The 18,130-nt window shown below is 38.8% G+C and overlaps 1 protein-coding gene across 12 annotated transcripts in view; it reads right to left on the reverse strand.

The window, feature by feature from the left end:
* The window catches only part of LOC126416983 (sorbin and SH3 domain-containing protein 1), a 1,139,715-nt gene that overhangs the window by 18,268 nt on the left and 1,103,317 nt on the right, over window positions 1-18,130 (reverse strand). For all 12 annotated transcript variants that reach the window (XM_050084918.1, XM_050084885.1, XM_050084932.1 and 9 more), the window contains 5 exons: window positions 15,376-15,519; window positions 12,288-12,402; window positions 9,026-9,137; window positions 7,914-8,039; window positions 6,927-7,087 (listed from right to left, as the gene is read on the reverse strand). In XM_050084918.1, coding sequence (XP_049940875.1) covers window positions 6,927-7,087; window positions 7,914-8,039; window positions 9,026-9,137; window positions 12,288-12,402; window positions 15,376-15,519 — 658 coding nt within the window. The remainder of the gene's footprint in view (window positions 1-6,926; window positions 7,088-7,913; window positions 8,040-9,025; window positions 9,138-12,287; window positions 12,403-15,375; window positions 15,520-18,130) is intronic.

The raw sequence follows: 18,130 nt of genomic DNA on the forward strand, positions 1-18,130 counted from the left end.
GGGGCTTTGTCTGGGTGGACCTCCTATCCCTAGCAGCTCATGGGATCACCATAGCGAATTATCAACATAAAAACCCACTCAATGCAATGGTGTAAAATCTGGAAGTAATGACACTCATTCTTCTAAAAAACTGAGGGAGGCTAGTCGTCCTGATAACCTGACTGTACTTAGTAGTGGGACTCAAGAAGCCATAAATCAGAATGTGTCCCTAGTGATCAACAGGGATGAGGGGATGTTAGAAAAAAATCCCTTTTCTATATTCATTCCTTGCTGGTACATTAAAATCTATTAAATGATCATGAAATGGTTCCCTGTTAGTTGTAACTAATGTGTCATAGTAGGTGGAATTTCTAAGGAAGTCAAAAAATATGGATGACCATTATAGTTGTTGAGATGCACGTCTCCCTCAACCCACACAAGGGTACGGTCACATGCCGTAACATTATGGACATGGATATCTCGGAACTGAAACAGAATGGGCGTCACAGAAGATGGTCAATGTTGAACGCAGGACACAGAGGAATAGTGGGAAGACTGGTACTTTTATTGCAACCTTCAGTTCTTCATTGCTAGCTGAGAGCATCATGACAGGTTTCCTCCAAGATCAGAGTTAGACCTTACACAATTTGGCCACATAGCATTAGCTATGGAGGTGAAGTGATTTGCACGAAATGTGGAAAAGCAGCTCATGGATCTGGTAATGATGCCCATCTGCACCAACTGCTCTGGGAGACACCCATTCTTGAGCCAAGACTAACTAGTCTTCACCGAAGAACAAAAATTTAAGAAATAATAGTTTCAAAGCAGATCCCTTACCAGTAGCCAAGAAAAGATATAAGGTGATGAAACCCCCTGCCTTTGCCACTTCTTAGTCTTTCTTGGTGAAGAAACCTGTCTCCAAGGTAGATGCTTTAACACAAACTACATCCAGTGAAACAGAGCCCACCATCAGCACCTCTACCCGACAAAGCAGACAGAATAAAAATATAGCAAACCTGCACAGCTGGGCATTGTTAATGAAAAAGTTAACTTTGCTAATTGTTAATCAGTTACTAAAAAAGGTAACCCCATTAAATGTTAAAGCATTACTTTACAGAAGATTTATTGGAAGTTAAAGTTAACTGTTAATTATTAACTCATAATAGTAAACATTGTGTTGTGGGTGTAATGAAACAAGCTAGTGAATCAAATGTATTATCACAGCTTAAATAAAAATGTTTTAGATGGGGAAGTTTAGGCAGCACATCATAGGCAAATAAAAAAATAGTTTAATCAATCATCTACATCTACATGGATACTCTGCAAATTACATATAAGTGCCTGACACAGGGTTCATTCAACCACATTCACAATATTCCTCTACTATTCTAATATCATACAACACACAGAAAAAACGAACACCTATACCTTTCCATGTGGACTCCGATTTTCCTTATTTTATTATTGTGATCATTTCTCCCGATGTAGGTTGGCATCAACAATATATTTTCACATTTGGAGGAGAAAGTTAATGATTGAAATTTCACGAGAAGATTCTGCCACAAGAAAAGCCCCTTTGTTTTAATTATGTCCACCCAAAATCCCATATCACGTCCGTGACACTCTCTCCCAGATTTAGCAATAATACAAAATGTGCTGTTTTTCTTTGAACTTTCTCGATGTACTCCGTCATTCCTATACAGTAAGGACCCCACACCACACAGCAGTATTCTAAAAGAGGATGGACAAGTGTAGTGTAGGCAGTCTGTTTAGTAGATCTGTTACATTTTCTAAGTGTCCTACCAATAAAACACTGTCTCTGGTCAGCCTTCCCCACAGCATTTTCTGTGTTCCTATCCAATTTAAGTTGTTCGTAGTTGTAATTCCTAAATATTTAGTTGAATTTACAGCCTTTAGATTTGACTGGTTTATCGAGTAACCAAAGTTTAATGGATTCATTTTAGCACTCATGTGGATGACCCACTCTTTTTGTTATTTAGGGTCAATTGCCAATTTTTGCATTGTACACGTATCTTTTCTAAATCATTTTGCAATTTGTTTTGATCTTTTGATGACTTTACAAGTCAACAAATGACATCATCATCTGCAAAGAACCTACGATGGCTGCTCAAATTGTCTCTTAAATCATTTATTTAAATAAGGAGCAGCAAAGGGCCTATAACACTACTTTTGGGAACACCAGAAATCACTTCTGTTTTACTCAATAACTTTCCTTCAGTTACTATGAACTGTGATCTTTCTGAAAGGAAATAATGAATCCAGTCACATAACTGAGACGATATTCCATTAGCATGCAATTTCACAAAAAATCACTGGTGTGGTACAGTGCCAAAAGCCTTCTGGTAATCTAAAAATATGGAATCAATTTGAAATCCCTTGTCAGTGGCACTCAACACTTCGCGTGAGTAATGAGCTAGTTGTGTTTTGCAAGAATGTTTTCAAAATCCATGTTAATTGCATGTCAATGGCCTGTTTTCTTCAAGGCAATTCATAATGTTTGAACACAATATACGTTCCAGAATCCTGCCGCGTATTGCCGTTAATGATATGGACCTGTAATTTAGTGGATTACTCCTATTGGTGTTACCTGTGCTACTTCGCAGTACTTGGGTATGGATCTTTTGCCAAACAAACAGTTGTATATTATTATTAAGTATGGAGCTGCTGTATCAGCTTACTCTGAAAGGAACATAACTGGTATACAGTCTGTTGTTATGAATGTTAAGCCACATGAGAATAAAAATACAGCAGAATCATATAGTAACGGACATGAGGTGCATATTTCTCTTCAGGGATGTCCAAGAGCAAGGCTCATTTAGGAGACAAAATATCTTTACCCACAGAAAAAAGTCGTTTGACTGCAGCACTCGAGGGTGTAGGAGTATTACATTTAATAAATAAATGTACTAAAACATGCTCCCCAAGAAATACTGCATTGCTGAATGAGTCTTTTGATTTCATGCCCAGCCACATTTTCACTAGACTCTGGGCTTTACTTTTTACAGATGTGATACACTTGGCTTCCCTATAGATTGTTGTTAGAGCTGGACTCCAATTCCACAATTTAGTTTTCCCAGTCAATCCACTAGCAAAAAGTAGTATTTAATGTGAACTTGGTAAACAAACAACAAAAGACAGTCAATACCCAGTTATTCCAGCTCGCACTCGATTGTTCACATCAATCAAGTGCACCACAGCATAGCAACACATCTACATGACCCAAATGTGTTGTGCAACCCAATTAACTGTTGTGGCAATGGCCTTGCCACAGCCTTGCCCGTCAGATCACCGAAGTTTAGCACTATCAGGTGTGGTCAGCACTTGGATGGGTGACCGCCTGGGCCACCATGTGCCATTGCCATCTTTTGGGATGCACTCAGCCTTGTGATGCCAACTGAGGAGCTACTCGACCGAATAGCAGTGGCTCCGGTCAAAGAAAACCATCATAACAACCAAGAGAAGGGTGTGCTGACCACACACCCATCCTATCCGCATTATCAGCTGAGGATGACATGGCGGTTGGATTGTCCCAATGGGCCACTTGTGGCCTGAAGACGGAGTGCTAATTAACTGTTAATGGGCTCAAAGAAAGTTAATGGAATTTAAAGAGTCCATTCACATTTTTTTAAATTAAGTTGAAAATTAATCTGTTACTCGAAAAGTTAACTTTGTTAATTAATGATTCATTGATTAATAGTCTTGTGCCCAGCTATGCAACCCTGGCAGGCATGATTCAAGAGGAAGGGAAACATTCCATGATGAACATAGTGAAGGCATTCCAGAAATAGAGTGCCTTACAACTTCCCCTTTCCCCATCAACCTCAAAGGGGAAAGGAGCAGAGAAAAGATCACAACATTTGGGTCACAAGCTGCTCTGGGTGCTGTCAGATGTCATACTGGGATGTCTGACTGAAGAAGCTGTCATGAAGTTGGATTCTCGTCACCAGACCCAGATGTAGCCCCTCCACAATCCACCGCTTTACCAGCCCCACAACATTCTGGCACAAAGAAAGCGATAAATTAAAACCATGAACCAAGCATGACTTTTATACTGCAGTGGAATGTGAATGGATACAGGACTCGTTTGAATGATACAGGACAGACCTTTTTGCCTCTGTCGCCAAGAGACTCATTTCAAACATACTGATGCACTGTCACAAGAGAGACAAACTTATTGGTGACTGGGCAAAAGGTAAGGTAAGAGTGTTTGTCAAGCACACATTCCACTCCTCTCCTGTGCACTTAACCACAATGCTATAAGCAGTGGCTGTCATGATAAAGGCCCGTCTTACTGTTACAGTGTGCTCTGTGTACCTGCCTCTCCATAAGGCAAGTGATAGTGAGATCCTCAAACAGCTTACTGCTGAACTGCCACATCCCTTTCTTCTCTTACGAGATTTTAATGCATACAGAGGGCTATGGGAATTCAACACAAAAATATCAGTTCTGACACAAGTTCATCTAAGGCCATATACCTCTTCTGCTCACCTGCCCCTGTAGATGCTAGTTAGTTAGTTATGTGTTCCATTGATCAATCTTGTGGTAACCATTATTATGTGGATTGCATCAAGTGCATAAGAAATGGACACATGGTTCAAGGATCAAGGTTTTTTCTTTTTCTTTCTCTTTTTTCTTCTTTATTTTTTTTTTTTAAAAAAAGGAGACAAAGAGAGAGAGAGAGAGAGAGAGAGAGAGAGAGAGAGAGAGTTAAAATTTTTATTACCTATACCATTCCCTTAAATGGCACAAAATGCATCTTCTTTTTCTTGTGCCTTTGTCCAGCAATGTCACAGGGTAGGCAAGGTTAAGGTTGGACTTGGCACGGTTAATTTAAGAGGTGGCTGGATGCCCTTCCTGTTGCCACCTCTTTGAAGACAACACAAACACCCAGTCCCTGAGCGGAGAAAATCTCTGACCCAGCCGAGAATCAAATGTGGGCCCCTTGGCAAGACAGCCCGTCACACTGACCAGTTGGCTATTGGTGCAGACTATGGCACTAAATGCATATTGCATATATTATACCTATAAATTTATTTATTCCTATCCAAGAATTCATCTATGGCACAGAAGGAGTTGTCAAGGAGATATGCTTTCAATTTATTTTTGAAACTATTATTGCCATCTGTCAGACTGGTTATATATTGAAAAGTTTTACAGCAGCGTATTTACCCCTTTCTGTGCCAAAGATTGGTTAACTAGAGGGCAGTGTAAGTCTTTCTTTCTTCTGGTATTATAATCATGACTGTAACTGTTGTTTTTAAACTGGTCCACATTGTTGAGAACTTTCATTACTGAGTAAATGTAATGTGAGGCTGTTGTAAGAAGTCCTAACCTTTTAAACAAATGCTTCAAGATGTGTGACTATGAGGCCCACACATTATTCTTTCGAGGAGTGAATTTTTTTGCCTAAGTCTTGAGTTACCCCAAAATATTATTCTGTATGACATCAGAGAGTGAAAGTTTGCAAAGTATGTTAGCTTGCTAATTTCTATATTCTCAAAATTGGCAATTATTCTGATTGGAAAAGTTGATGAATCTAGTTGCTTTAGGAGATGCAAAATATTAATTTTCCAATTAAGATTCTCATCTATATGCACAGCCAAAAACTTAGTACGCTCTACCCTGGCTACTGACTTCTGTTGATGCGTTGTATTTACTGAAGGAACTGTACTCATTGCAGTAGAAAATTGGATGTACTGTGTTTTTTCAAAATAAAAGCTGCCCAGTGGAGGTGAATGATGATATTCATGGAAGTGATCATTATCTCAGCTGAAATCATCTACTACGTGGAGAAGATCCCAAAAGGAAGCCATGATGATGGATGTTCAGAAAGGCTGACTGCAAGCTCTGCAGCCATTTAGCTTCTTTCTGAACTTTATGAATATATCCAGGACTGTGTGGATCACATCACAGCTGTGATTCACCAAGATGCTGGTGCATTCAACCCCAAGTCATCATGACGCCTAGGAAGCAGCCTGTCCCTTTGTGAAATTATGAGTGACATTCTGCAATCAGGGACAGGAGGGCAACTATGTGAAGATCAATCATTAGCATACAGAGGTGAATCTTGCAACCTTCTGGATGGAAAGGGCAAAAGCAAGGAGAATAATTCGAGAGAGTAATCAGCTGTCTTAGCAAGAAATCCTGAATTACTCCTTCAGGAAATAGTAGGAATGGATAGGAAGGATTATTTTGTGCACTCATACTGTATGGCTGGAGACTCCATTTAAGTGCTGAAGAGGCTGTCATGGCAGCCTTTGAGAGTGAGGGAGCCAAGTGCAACCAGCTGCAAATGACGCCCTTTCATCTGGGCTGTATTCCAAGAACTGTCTGAGAAGACCAGCCTTGCTCACAGAATTTCAACGAAGTTCACAATCTGCAGCACTGTTCCCAGAACTGACTGTTGCCCCCTGGTTCCAAATTGAGTGAAAGGCTTGAACCAGATACTTTGGTCAGCTAGTCTGTGGCTTCCTACACTTGTGTTATAGTGTTGAGAACTGTAGGGTCTCCTAAACAGGTCATGGATGCTCTTCAAATCACAAGCTTTCCTCCATTTCATGCTTGACAAAAACTCATTACAGATTCTTGCAACAAAATATAAAACTCCATTCTGAACCTTAGACAAACACACAAAGTCTATTCAGAATTTAATTTTATTCGAGTATTATGATTTTGGTTTTGAAAATCCATCTTAAACTCATTCTTATTATTAAACACAAATACCATTAGGGACTAAATGTGTTGTCACATAAACATTAGAAAAAAAAGTCCTGCAAGATACTGCTGCAAGCTGTTTGGTTATCAACTGTACACAATGTAGGCCAGTTCACAATATGACTGGCATCCATACACAAAATTTAATTTGATAATTGTTGTATATGATTTATGATTCTTGAGAAGTGTTCTGAAATTCTGTATATGCTCACCAGTGTTGCATAAGGGCTGCTGGATGTGTATGGACTCGTCGCTTTATTCTGGCTGTAGTAGGTGGAGCCTGGCTGGTGGTAATTCTTCACCCCTGTGCCATTCACCAACACTGAGTGCACCGTAGGTGTGCTCGAGGGTTTCGTTGGCGTTGCTAGCATTCCTTTACAGAGAAATGCAGTTGTTGATATATACTGTATACTGGGAAAGTTTAGAAAAGGTAATTGTTTTAATCTGAACAAATGGAAACTCTGACAAGCCTTTACAAAGATGGGGGAGAAACAGTGAGTATTGAGACTTGATGTTCACAGGTACATCTCTCGTAAAAGTATACTGAATACAAATTCGCCTGAGGTCTGTACTATTTGCAGCAATTCCTTCACTAAGTATGTCTCCATTGGAAAATCTCAACAAAGTGCAATGTTTCATTTTTCCAGAATGATAAATAGAAGAATTGTGGTTTGCAGCTGACTGATTTTAAATATGTTCCCTGTTTCCTGACTGGAAGCCAGACAGTTCGTAGACAATAGGCAATCACTGGCAGCATTTAATGAAGATGACTAAGCCAAATGTCAAAGTATTGTACAAGAAAATATAATTAGGAACTAAAATAACAACAATATGGAAAGGATAGATTGCTATTCCTCACATAAAGCAGTTATTGAGTCACAGACAGGCACAAGAAGAATGCTAAAAGTAGAAAACACATACACATTCACACAAACACAACCAACACACACACACACACCACAGTCAACCTCAAGTGCTGATGAAGGACATAGTCCAAAAGCTGAATTTCTAGCATTCTTTTTAGTTGTGCCTGTCTGCTAGTCAACTTCTCCTCTATGTGACAAGTAGCAGTCTATCCTTTCGATACTGTAGTTAGGAACTTGGCTACAAATCTATAAAGATTCCTTCTTAGAGTAGAAGTCTTTTAGTGGGCTGTGGGTCAAGTAACAAGGCCACGTGAAGAAGGAACAATACTCTACCTGTCCTATTGTCTCCTGGTTCCTGCAACACCTCTACATAGGAAACCGGGAAAATGCCTTTCCTGTTTCCTATACGACCTTCATACCAGTTTTCATCTACTCTTCGTGTCAGAACTACCAGTTCTCCTGCAAAGACAAAACAATATTGAACTAACTGTGGTCTAATGCAGTTTAAGAATTTGCTTGTGATTATGTTAATCCCATGACATTATTTTAAAGAAAATGGTTGTTGTTAACAATTAAAGGTCTTGTGGATAAAATTCTGTTGGTGAACAAGTAATAATCCAGCAACAAAACCGAACTCCCAATAACTTTCAGAGTAAAATGCAGTATTTTACTGCTGCCACTGATCATTGTAATGAAAGTTACCACAACTCTGAGGTCTTCTTCCAATTTCAGATAGATAATTCAACAGTATGATTTTAACCACAAAGTCCAGGATGAAGAGCCACAAGGCCCTGCATTGGCAACAAAATTTTCAAGCACACGATAAAAAATAGAGGGTTTACAAGCATGAATTGAAAGTCATAACATAAAGTTTAAAGTTTTATAAGTTCATTTAAAGAAATGGCAGCTTCATGTATTTTTGTGGAATCCTCAATTTCAGTACTCTTTGCAAAGGAAGAAGATCAATGTAACACAAAATGAATATTTAAAAATATATTTGTAAAGTATTTGATCACCAAATTCCTTGTGACGTCAGACGGAAAATTTTATGACAGCAGAAAGTACAACAGTAATAGATTAGTGTAAGAGTTGCAAAATGGAACAACAAATGGCAGATGATGTGTAAAGAAGAAGAACAGAGAGAGAACAGGAGAAAATAATGAGATCAGAAGATTTCACTAACAAAATGGAGAAGATATTAGTGCACTATGTAATGAAAAATGTGAGCAAGAGGCACATTAAGATGGTAGAAGAGATTTTTTTGATATCATATTTACTAAATATTTTGCACATCAAGGTGGAAATTTATAATTTATCTGTATTATGTTTAATTTTAAATTGACAGAATTGATACTGATCAATAAAACAACTGTTGAGAATGTTGCAGTCATTGACATATTGCTGCATGACAAAGATAACTTTGTCTGTTTAGATGATATACATACCTTTTACAAGAGACAATTCAAGATGTGTTTGTGCAATAAAATTGAATTTTGCCTTTGCCTGTCCTTCAGTTGGTTTCTTTGGCATTGTTCGAATTCCATCATAGGGTATTATCTGGGAAAATAAAAACAGGTATACTATGAAACATACATGTCTTAGTTTCATCACAAAATCCATTAAAAATACTAAAACATCAAAGCAAATTCTCATTAGCTTTACCGGATAGTATTGGTGGCAGACACCAAGATGCTCAACTCAGGGCAGCTCATTCTATATTATCAAGCAATAGAGGAAGTGTGTCATGGATATGATATGCAAATTCAGGTGGCAACCACTAAAAGAAAGTCGTTTTTCACTGTGGCAAGATCTCTTCACCAAATTTCTGTCAAGGCTCCAGTCAATGTTAATCTTTAAAGATAATCAGAAACTGACTTGTCCAATCTGTGTATTGTATAAGTAACTATGCTGAGAGCTCAGAATATCTATTGCTATTCTAACAGACTACCAAAATATAAAAATTGTATTTATGAGATAAATTCATGTGCAAGTTCAAGATTCTTGAGTTTTCTGATGTACTTGATGACACGTCAATGAATAGATGGAAGTGATATGTCTGGTGTTCCCCAAGGAAGTATTATAAATGATCTTCTACTTGCATTGCCAACTGAAAAGATACTTAAAAATATGAGTAAAATAAAATTTTGACGAGACTCAATACAAATAATTCAGTATTTCTCAAATAACTCCATAAACTATAAGAGTACTCCACTGAAGGGTATCTCACAGAAACTCTTAAATTTAATGTTTCCAGTTATTTTATAATTGTTATTAGCATGGTAATACAAAAATATTTCATAATTTTAAGTAATTTCATTGTATAGCACTTAAATAAAACGTTTGTCTTTTACTTCTTTCCATATCTTAGAAACTTCACTCTTTGGAATAGGACTATCATAACACAAGATACAACATAAAAAAGACTTGAGGTGTTCTTTTTGCCATAAATGTGTGTGTGTGCGTGTGTGTGTTTGAGTTGTATTTACACACCTATAAGCTGTGTTCGAATCATTCCCCCTCCTATCTAGCATAGTATTCACCTTTAACCACTAGAATTAGAAATATTTCAGCATAGCAGCTGAGAACAATTTCCACAATATAACTAATAAGTAAAACAAATAATAAATAAAAGGTTTATTTGTCCATAGTAACTTTTACAGCCATGGATATATATAAATAATAAAGGGAAACATTCCACGTAGGAACAATATATCTAAAAACAAAGATGATGTGACTTACCAAATGAAAGTGCTGGCAGGTCGACAGACACACAAACAAACACAAACATACACACAAAATTCAAGCTTTCGCAACAAACTGTTGCCTCATCAGGAAAGAGGGAAGGAGAGGGAAAGACGAAAGGATGTGGGTTTTAAGGGAGAGGGTAAGGAGTCATTCCAATCCCGGGAGTGGAAAGACTTACCTTAGGGGGGAAGAAAGGAAAAAAGAACGGGTATACACTTGCACACACACACACACATATCCATCCACACATATACAGACACAAGCAGACGTATTTAAAGACAAAGAGTTTGGGCAGAGATGTCAGTCGAGGCAGAAGTGCAGAGGCAAAGATGTTGTTGAATGACAGGTGAGGTATGAGTGGCGGCAACTTGAAATCAGCGGAGATTGAGGCCTGGTGGATAACGGGAAGAGAGGATATATTGAAGAGCGAGTTCCCATCTCCGGAGTTCGGATAGGTTGGTGTTAGTGGGAAGTATCCAGATAACCCGGACGGTGTAACACTGTGCCAAGATGTGCTGGCCGTGCACCAAGGCATGTTTAGCCACAGGATGATCCTCATTACCAACAAACACTGTCTGCCTGTGTCCATTCATGCGAATGGACAGTTTGTTGCTGGTCACACATAGAATGCGTCACAGTGTAGGCAGGTCAGTTGGTAGATCACGTGGGTGCTTTCACACGTGGCTCTGCCTTTGATCGTGTACACCTTCCGGGTTACAGGACTGGAGTAGGTGGTGGTGGGAGGGTGCATGGGACAGGTTTTACACCGGGGGCGGTTACAAGGGTAGGAGCCAGAGGGTAGGGAAGGTGGTTTGGGGATTTCATAGGGATGAACTAAGAGGTTACGAAGATTCGGTGGACGGCGGAAAGACACTTTCAATGTCTGCTTGTGTCTGTGTATGTGCGGATGGATATGAGTGTGTGTGCGAGTGTATACCAGTCCTTTTTCCCCCTAAGGTAAGTCTTTCCGCTCCCGGGATTGGAATGACTCCTTACCCTCTCCCTTAAAACCCATATCCTTTCGTCTTTCCCTCTCCTTCCCTCTTTCCTGATGAGGCAACAGTTTGTTGTGAAAGCTTGAATTTTGTGTGTATGTTTGTGTTTGTTTGTGTGTCTATCGACGTGCCAGCGCTTTCGTTTGGTAAGTCACATCATCTTTGTTTTTAGGTATATATATATATATATAATAGGGAAACATTCCACGCAGGATATATATATATATATATATATATATATGTAATGGAAGGAAACATTCCACGTGGGAAAAATTATATATAAAAACAAAGATGAGGTGACTTACCGAACAAAAGCGCTGGCAGGTCGATAGACACACAAACAAACACAAACATACACACAAAATTCAAGCTTTCGCAACAAACTGTTGCCTCATCAGGAAAGAGGGAAGGAGAGGGGTTTTCGCAACAAACTGTTGCCTCATCAGGAAAGAGGGAAGGAGAGGGGAAGAAGAGGGGACTTTCGTCTTCCCCTCTCCTTCCCTCTTTCCTGATGAGGCAACAGTTTGTTGCGAAAGCTTGAATTTTGTGTGTATGTTTGTGTTTGTTTGTGTGTCTATCGACCTGCCAGCGCTTTTGTTCGGTAAGTCACCTCATCTTTGTTTTTATATATATATATATATATATATATATATATATATATATATATATATATATATATATATATATATATATATATATATATATATATATATATATATATATGAACATTAACAAGAGTTTAGAAATAAAGATAAATTATACACAACATTAAAAATCCTTGATGGAGTACAAACATTTATCAGCTAACAGTTGCTTTAATTTTGTATTAAATATGTTTCCATTTAACAGTTTTATGGTAAACGGAAACATATTTAAGACAAAGTTAAAGCAACTATTAACGTTTCTCAAAGCAGAAAATATCAAAATCAGCTTTACTCTCAGAGTACACTTTATATATTGGGCTTACCTCAACATAGTTGAGGGGGAAGAGCCCCACCATGGCGTTGTGCTCTCCCTCATACCAATTCTTGTCAATCTGTCTCCTCACGAATATGATGTCTCCTCGCCTGAAGCTGAGCTCTCTATATGGAAAAAAAAAAAAAAACAGAATCACAAATATGTGGTGCAATCATCCTTCATGTAGATGTTGACAGACAAATGGCTTGTATTATGGTCTCTTGAAAAAGTGGTGAATGTTGTGTGTGTGTGTGTGTGTGTGTGTGTGTGTGTGTGTGTGTGTGTGTATGTGTTTGTGTGTGTAAGTTTCTGACTTATTGCAAGGATACATTAAGTACAGTTTTTTCTAGTTATTCACACATCTGTGTTAACACTGCAAATATTTCACAGCTCATGAAACAGAAACAGCATCATTCCATTTCAGTTATTTCTGTTCACATTGTGTTATGTGCACTTAAAATTCTTCTCCATGGATTTTAATACCTACTCCGAACATTTCTTTTGTTTCTTTTATTGCTCGCTCAATATACAGATTGAATAACATCGGGGAGAGGCTATAACCCATCGGGGAGAGGCTATAACCCTGTCTCACTCCCTTCCCAAATACTGCTTCCCTTTCATACCCCTCGACTCTTATAACTGCCATCTGCTTTCTGTACAAATTGTAAATAGCCTTTCGCTCCCTGTATTTTACCCCTGCAGCCTTCAGAATTTGAAAGAGGGTATTCCAATCAACATTGTCAAAAGCTTTCTCTAAGTCTACAAATGCTAGAAACATAGGTTTCCTTTCCTTAATCTTTCTTCTAAGATAAGTCGTAGGGTCAGTATTGCCTCTCGTGTTCCAACATTTCTACGGAATCCAAACTGATCTTCCCCGAGGTTGGCTTCTATCAGTTTTTCCATTCGTCTGTAAAGAATTCGCATTAGTATTTTGCAGGTGTGACTTATTAAGCTGATAGATCGGTAATTTTCACATCTGTCAACACCTGCTTTCTTTGGGATTGGGATTATTATATTCTTCTTGAAGTCTGAGGGTATTTCGCCTGTCTCATACATGTTGCTCACCAGATGGTAGAGTTTTGTAACGACTGGCTCTCCCAAGGCTGTCAGTAGTTCTAATGGAATGTTGTCTACTCCGGGGGCCTTGTTTCGACTCAGGTCTTTCAGTGCTCTGTCAAACTCTTCACGTAGTATCATATCTCCCATTTCATCTTCATCTACATCCTCTTCCATTTCCATAATATTGTCCTCAAGTACATCGCCCTTGTATAGACCCTCTATATACTCCTTCCACCTTTATGTTTTCCCTTCTTTGCTTAGAACTGGGTTTCCATCAAAACTCTTGATATTCATGCAAGTGGTTCCCCTTTCTCCAAAGGTCTCTTTAATTTTCCTGTAGGCAGTATGTATCTTACCCATAGTGAGATGAGCCTCTACATCCTTAGATTTGTCCTCTAGCCATCCCCGCTTAGCCATTTTGAACTTCCTGTCAATCTCATTTTTGAGACGTTTGTATTCCTTTTTGCCTGCTTCATTTACTGCATTTTTATATTTTCTCCTTTCATCAACTAAATTCAATATTTCTTCTGTTACCCATGGGTTTCTACTAGCCCTCGTCTTTTTACCTATTTGATCCTCTGCTGCCTTCACTATTTCATCCCTCAAAGCTATCCATTCTTCTTCTACTGTATTTCTTTCCCCCATTCCTGTCAATTGTTCCCTTATGCTCTCCCTGAAACTCTGTACAACCTCTGGTTTAGTCAATTTATCCAGGTCCCATCTCCTTAAATTCCCACCTTTTTGCAGTTTTTTCAGTTTTAATCTACAGTTCATGTGGTCAGAGTCCACATCTGCCCCTGGAAATGTCTTACAATTTTAAACCTGGTTCCTAAATCTCTGTCTTACCATTATATAATCTATCTGATACCTTCTAGTATCTCCAGGATTCTTCCATGTATACAACCTTCTTTTATGATTCTTGAACCAAGTGTTAGCTATGATTAAGTTATGATCTGTGCAAAATTCTACCAGATGGCTTCCTCTTTCATTTCTCTCCCCCAATCCATATTCACCTACTAAGTTTCCTTCTCTCCCTTTTCCTACTCTTGAATTCCAGTCACCCATGACTATTAAATTTTTGTCTCCCTTCACTACCTGAATAATTTCTTTTATCTCATCATACATATCATCAATTTCTTTGTCATCTGCAGAGCTAGTTGGCATATAAACTTGTACTACTGTAGTAGGCATGGCTTTCGTGTCTATCTAGGCCACAATAATGCGTTCACTATGCTGTTTGTAGTAGCTTACCCGTACTCCTATTTTTTTATTCATTATTAAACCTACTTCTGCATTACCCCTATTTGATTTTGTATTTATAACCCTGTATTCACCTGACCAAAAGTCTTGTTCTTCCTGCCATCGAACTTCACTAATTCCCACTATATCTAACTTTAACCTATCTATTTACCTTTTTAAATTTTCTAACCTACCTGCCTGATTAAGGGATCTGACATTCCACGCTCCGATCCACAGAATGCCAGTTTTCTTTCTCCTGATAACAACGTCCTCTTGAGTAGGCCCCGCCCGGAGATCCGAATGGGGGACTATTTTACCACCAGAATATTTTACCCAAGAGAACGCCATCATCATTTAATCATACAGTAAAGCTGCATGCCCTAGCGAAAATTTACGGCTGTAGTTTCCCCTTGTTTTCAGCCGTTCGCAGTACCACAACAGAAAGACCATTTTGGTTAGTGTTACAGGGCCAGATCAGTCAATCATCCAGACTGTTGCCCCTGCAACTACTGAAAAGGCTGCTGCCCCTCTTCAGGAACCACACATTTGTCTGGCCTCTCAACAGATACCCCACCGTTGTGGTTGCACCTACGGTACGGCTATCTGTATCATTGAGGCATGCAAGCCTCCCCACCAACGGCAAGGTCCATGGTTCATGAGGGGGTACTAAAAATTACTGGATGGTATTACAAGCTCCATGGCTTCCAAAATGACTGGATTCTAAGGTAACATCTATCACAGAGTATTATGGGGAAAGTTGGATGAAATAAGCATAACTTCAGACTGGATGTGACATCTACCTTGAAGTCTGTCCAACAAAGTTGTACAGTGCACGAGCGACCAGCTTGGGCTCAGGAGTTTTGTCTCTTGGCCTGGACTTGGAGCTAGCATCATCCAAGAAGTCATCATAGCGGTTCAGCGGAATAGGTGACTTCTGAGAGGGGCTGTAACAACAAAGACACTGGTAACAACATCTGGAGTACTTGCAGTTCAATTTTATGTCACAGAAAATATTTCATTCAAAATTATCTGCACGCTAGTTTAGCTGTGAGTGTAGCTTTTTTTTTTACCCTCAGTCTATGTATAATTAAGAACTACAACATTCCAAATACAGTATATAATAATGTGATCAGCAGTTCTGCATTCAGGTTGATTGGGCTGCAATAGTAAAAGTCTAATATCAGGCATGCAATGACTTTAATGCTCATATGACATGTTTCAGAATTTATCCATCATCAGGTATCTGCAAAAAGATCACATACAAAAATATTTTATAAAACACAGTAATGGACAGCTATAGCATTCCACTTTGACTGAAATCGCCTGGCACAAACTGTACTACACCTAACTGGGAGCGATTGCTGCACATAGATACAGCATTTCAAGTTGTATGTCAAACAAACATATACAGACTACAGACACAATTGGGTGGACCAAGAAGACATTCTTGCCATCAGGTGGCATTAATGAAATGTAGAGTGGTGCCAAGGAACATCAATTAACATACATTTATTACACTGTGTATCTGATGCCAATGAAGCAACTGATTATAAAAGAAACATTTTCTTTATACAAATGGTAATGATGACAATATGGTGATAAAAGGTTACATAAAATACATGTTTAAAATCAGGAGTATTACATGACACCACACATCATCAAAAGCTACAATCACAAGAACTGTGCGATGTGACAAGCAACATAAAATTAAAGTATGAAATATATATATGACACATACACCAAAAATTTAACTACACATACATAAAAAATTTAAATACAGGGGAAGGGGAACATAATATTTTCATTAAAATTCAGACAGTCTGTCTGTCGGACTCACATTCAGTACCAGAAAGTACCCAGTGTGCACTACTGCACTTACATTAAAACTAAGAAATATTACTTGGTTCCATCTATTCTCAAACATTAAAATCACAGCGTCTAGTAACACTTCACAAAAACTACAAGGGGTGTTCAATAAGTAATGCAACATTTTTGGTTCTATTCAGGGTTCATATACACCATAATATTCCCCACTGTTTTGGTTACAAAACCCTATTTTTCAACATAATTTCCATTAAATGTGATGGTCTTATGCACCTCACTGGCAGGCCTGTATGGCTGCATGGTGACACTCTACTGGTCAACATCAGAGACAACGTGTTGCTGCATCAATAACCTCCCATCATCCATGTATTTGATGCATCCTTCATGTGACCAATCAGATAGAAGTCAGAAGGTGTGAGATCCAGGCTGTAGGGTGAATGAGGAAGGACAGTTCAACTAACTTCTGTGAGCTTCTCTCTGGTGCAAAACTTGTTTGAAGGCTTGTGTTGTCATGGAGAAGGAAAATTTCATTTGCATTTTTGTGGCGACAAACATGCTCACATCATTTCTTCAGTTTCCTTCAGTTCAGAGTTGATCACTGCACCATGAGGGAGGACATCAAAAACAATAACCCATTCAGAGAGCCAGAAGATCGTCACCATGACTTTACTGAGTGAACTATTTCTTCAGAGGAGCGGTGGTGTGCCATCATTCAATAGACTGCCATTTTGTTTCCGGTTCGAAGTAATGAACCCACGTTTCACTGCCTGTGGTAGTGTTCGAAAAAATTATCACGATCAGTCTCATAATGCGTGAGCAATTCTGCACAGAAGGTCCTTCATTGCTCTTTCTGGTCTTCTGTTAGGCAGCATGGAATCTAGGAGGCACACACTTTTGAGTAGCCCAACAGCACTACCAACATAGATGTCCAGTAGAGCAGTGAGGTGCTTGATTGTGATCTGTTGATCACTTCAAATGAGAGTGTGTGTACATTCCACCACTGCTGGAGTCAAATCTGTGTGCAGCCGAATGGCAGTGATAACAGATGCCTTGCCCCATGATTCACTGTGCTTTTGTTCACTGCCATGTCTCCACAGACATTCTGAAAATACCTAAGAACGTCTGTGATGTTCCAGTTTCATGCCAAAAGAAATTCAGTGACACCTCTCTGCTTGGAATGCACCTCCCTCACACGTGCCATTTTGAAGGCTATCAGAACTGCACGAAATGATAGGGGATGAAGTGGGAATGTTCCACGATGTCCCACAACAAATTCCGCATTTTTCAACCGAAATTGTCTAAGAAAAAAAAATGTGTTGCATTATTTACTGAACATCCCTTGTATAATCTGAAAGTATGAAATGCATACGTAGTGTAATTGTACATTTCAAATGATACTATTATAGTGCATAGTAATAGTCACCTGCCTCTTGCAAGGTATACTGACAATTGAACATTAAGACATTAAAAAAATGTGTACACATCCACAGGAGTACAAAAAATCTTTCTCTGATGCAGGAGGACAAGTGGGCTTCTGTATTGGACTGAAACCCAAAAACAAACCATGGCATGCTGACGATAATTAATTTATGAGGATACAGTATGGTGGAATAAAGTACAACATAAGGTGACAGCTAAAGAACATGAGAAGGTGCAGAGATTGGCCTACCACAGCTGGGTTAGAGACCATGCTAGATATGCCCCCATTACATAATAGCATTACAATGGAGA

Source organism: Schistocerca serialis, chromosome 1 (genome assembly GCF_023864345.2).
Source record: "Schistocerca serialis cubense isolate TAMUIC-IGC-003099 chromosome 1, iqSchSeri2.2, whole genome shotgun sequence".
In the NCBI taxonomy this organism is placed as follows: Eukaryota; Metazoa; Arthropoda; class Insecta; order Orthoptera; family Acrididae; genus Schistocerca; species Schistocerca serialis.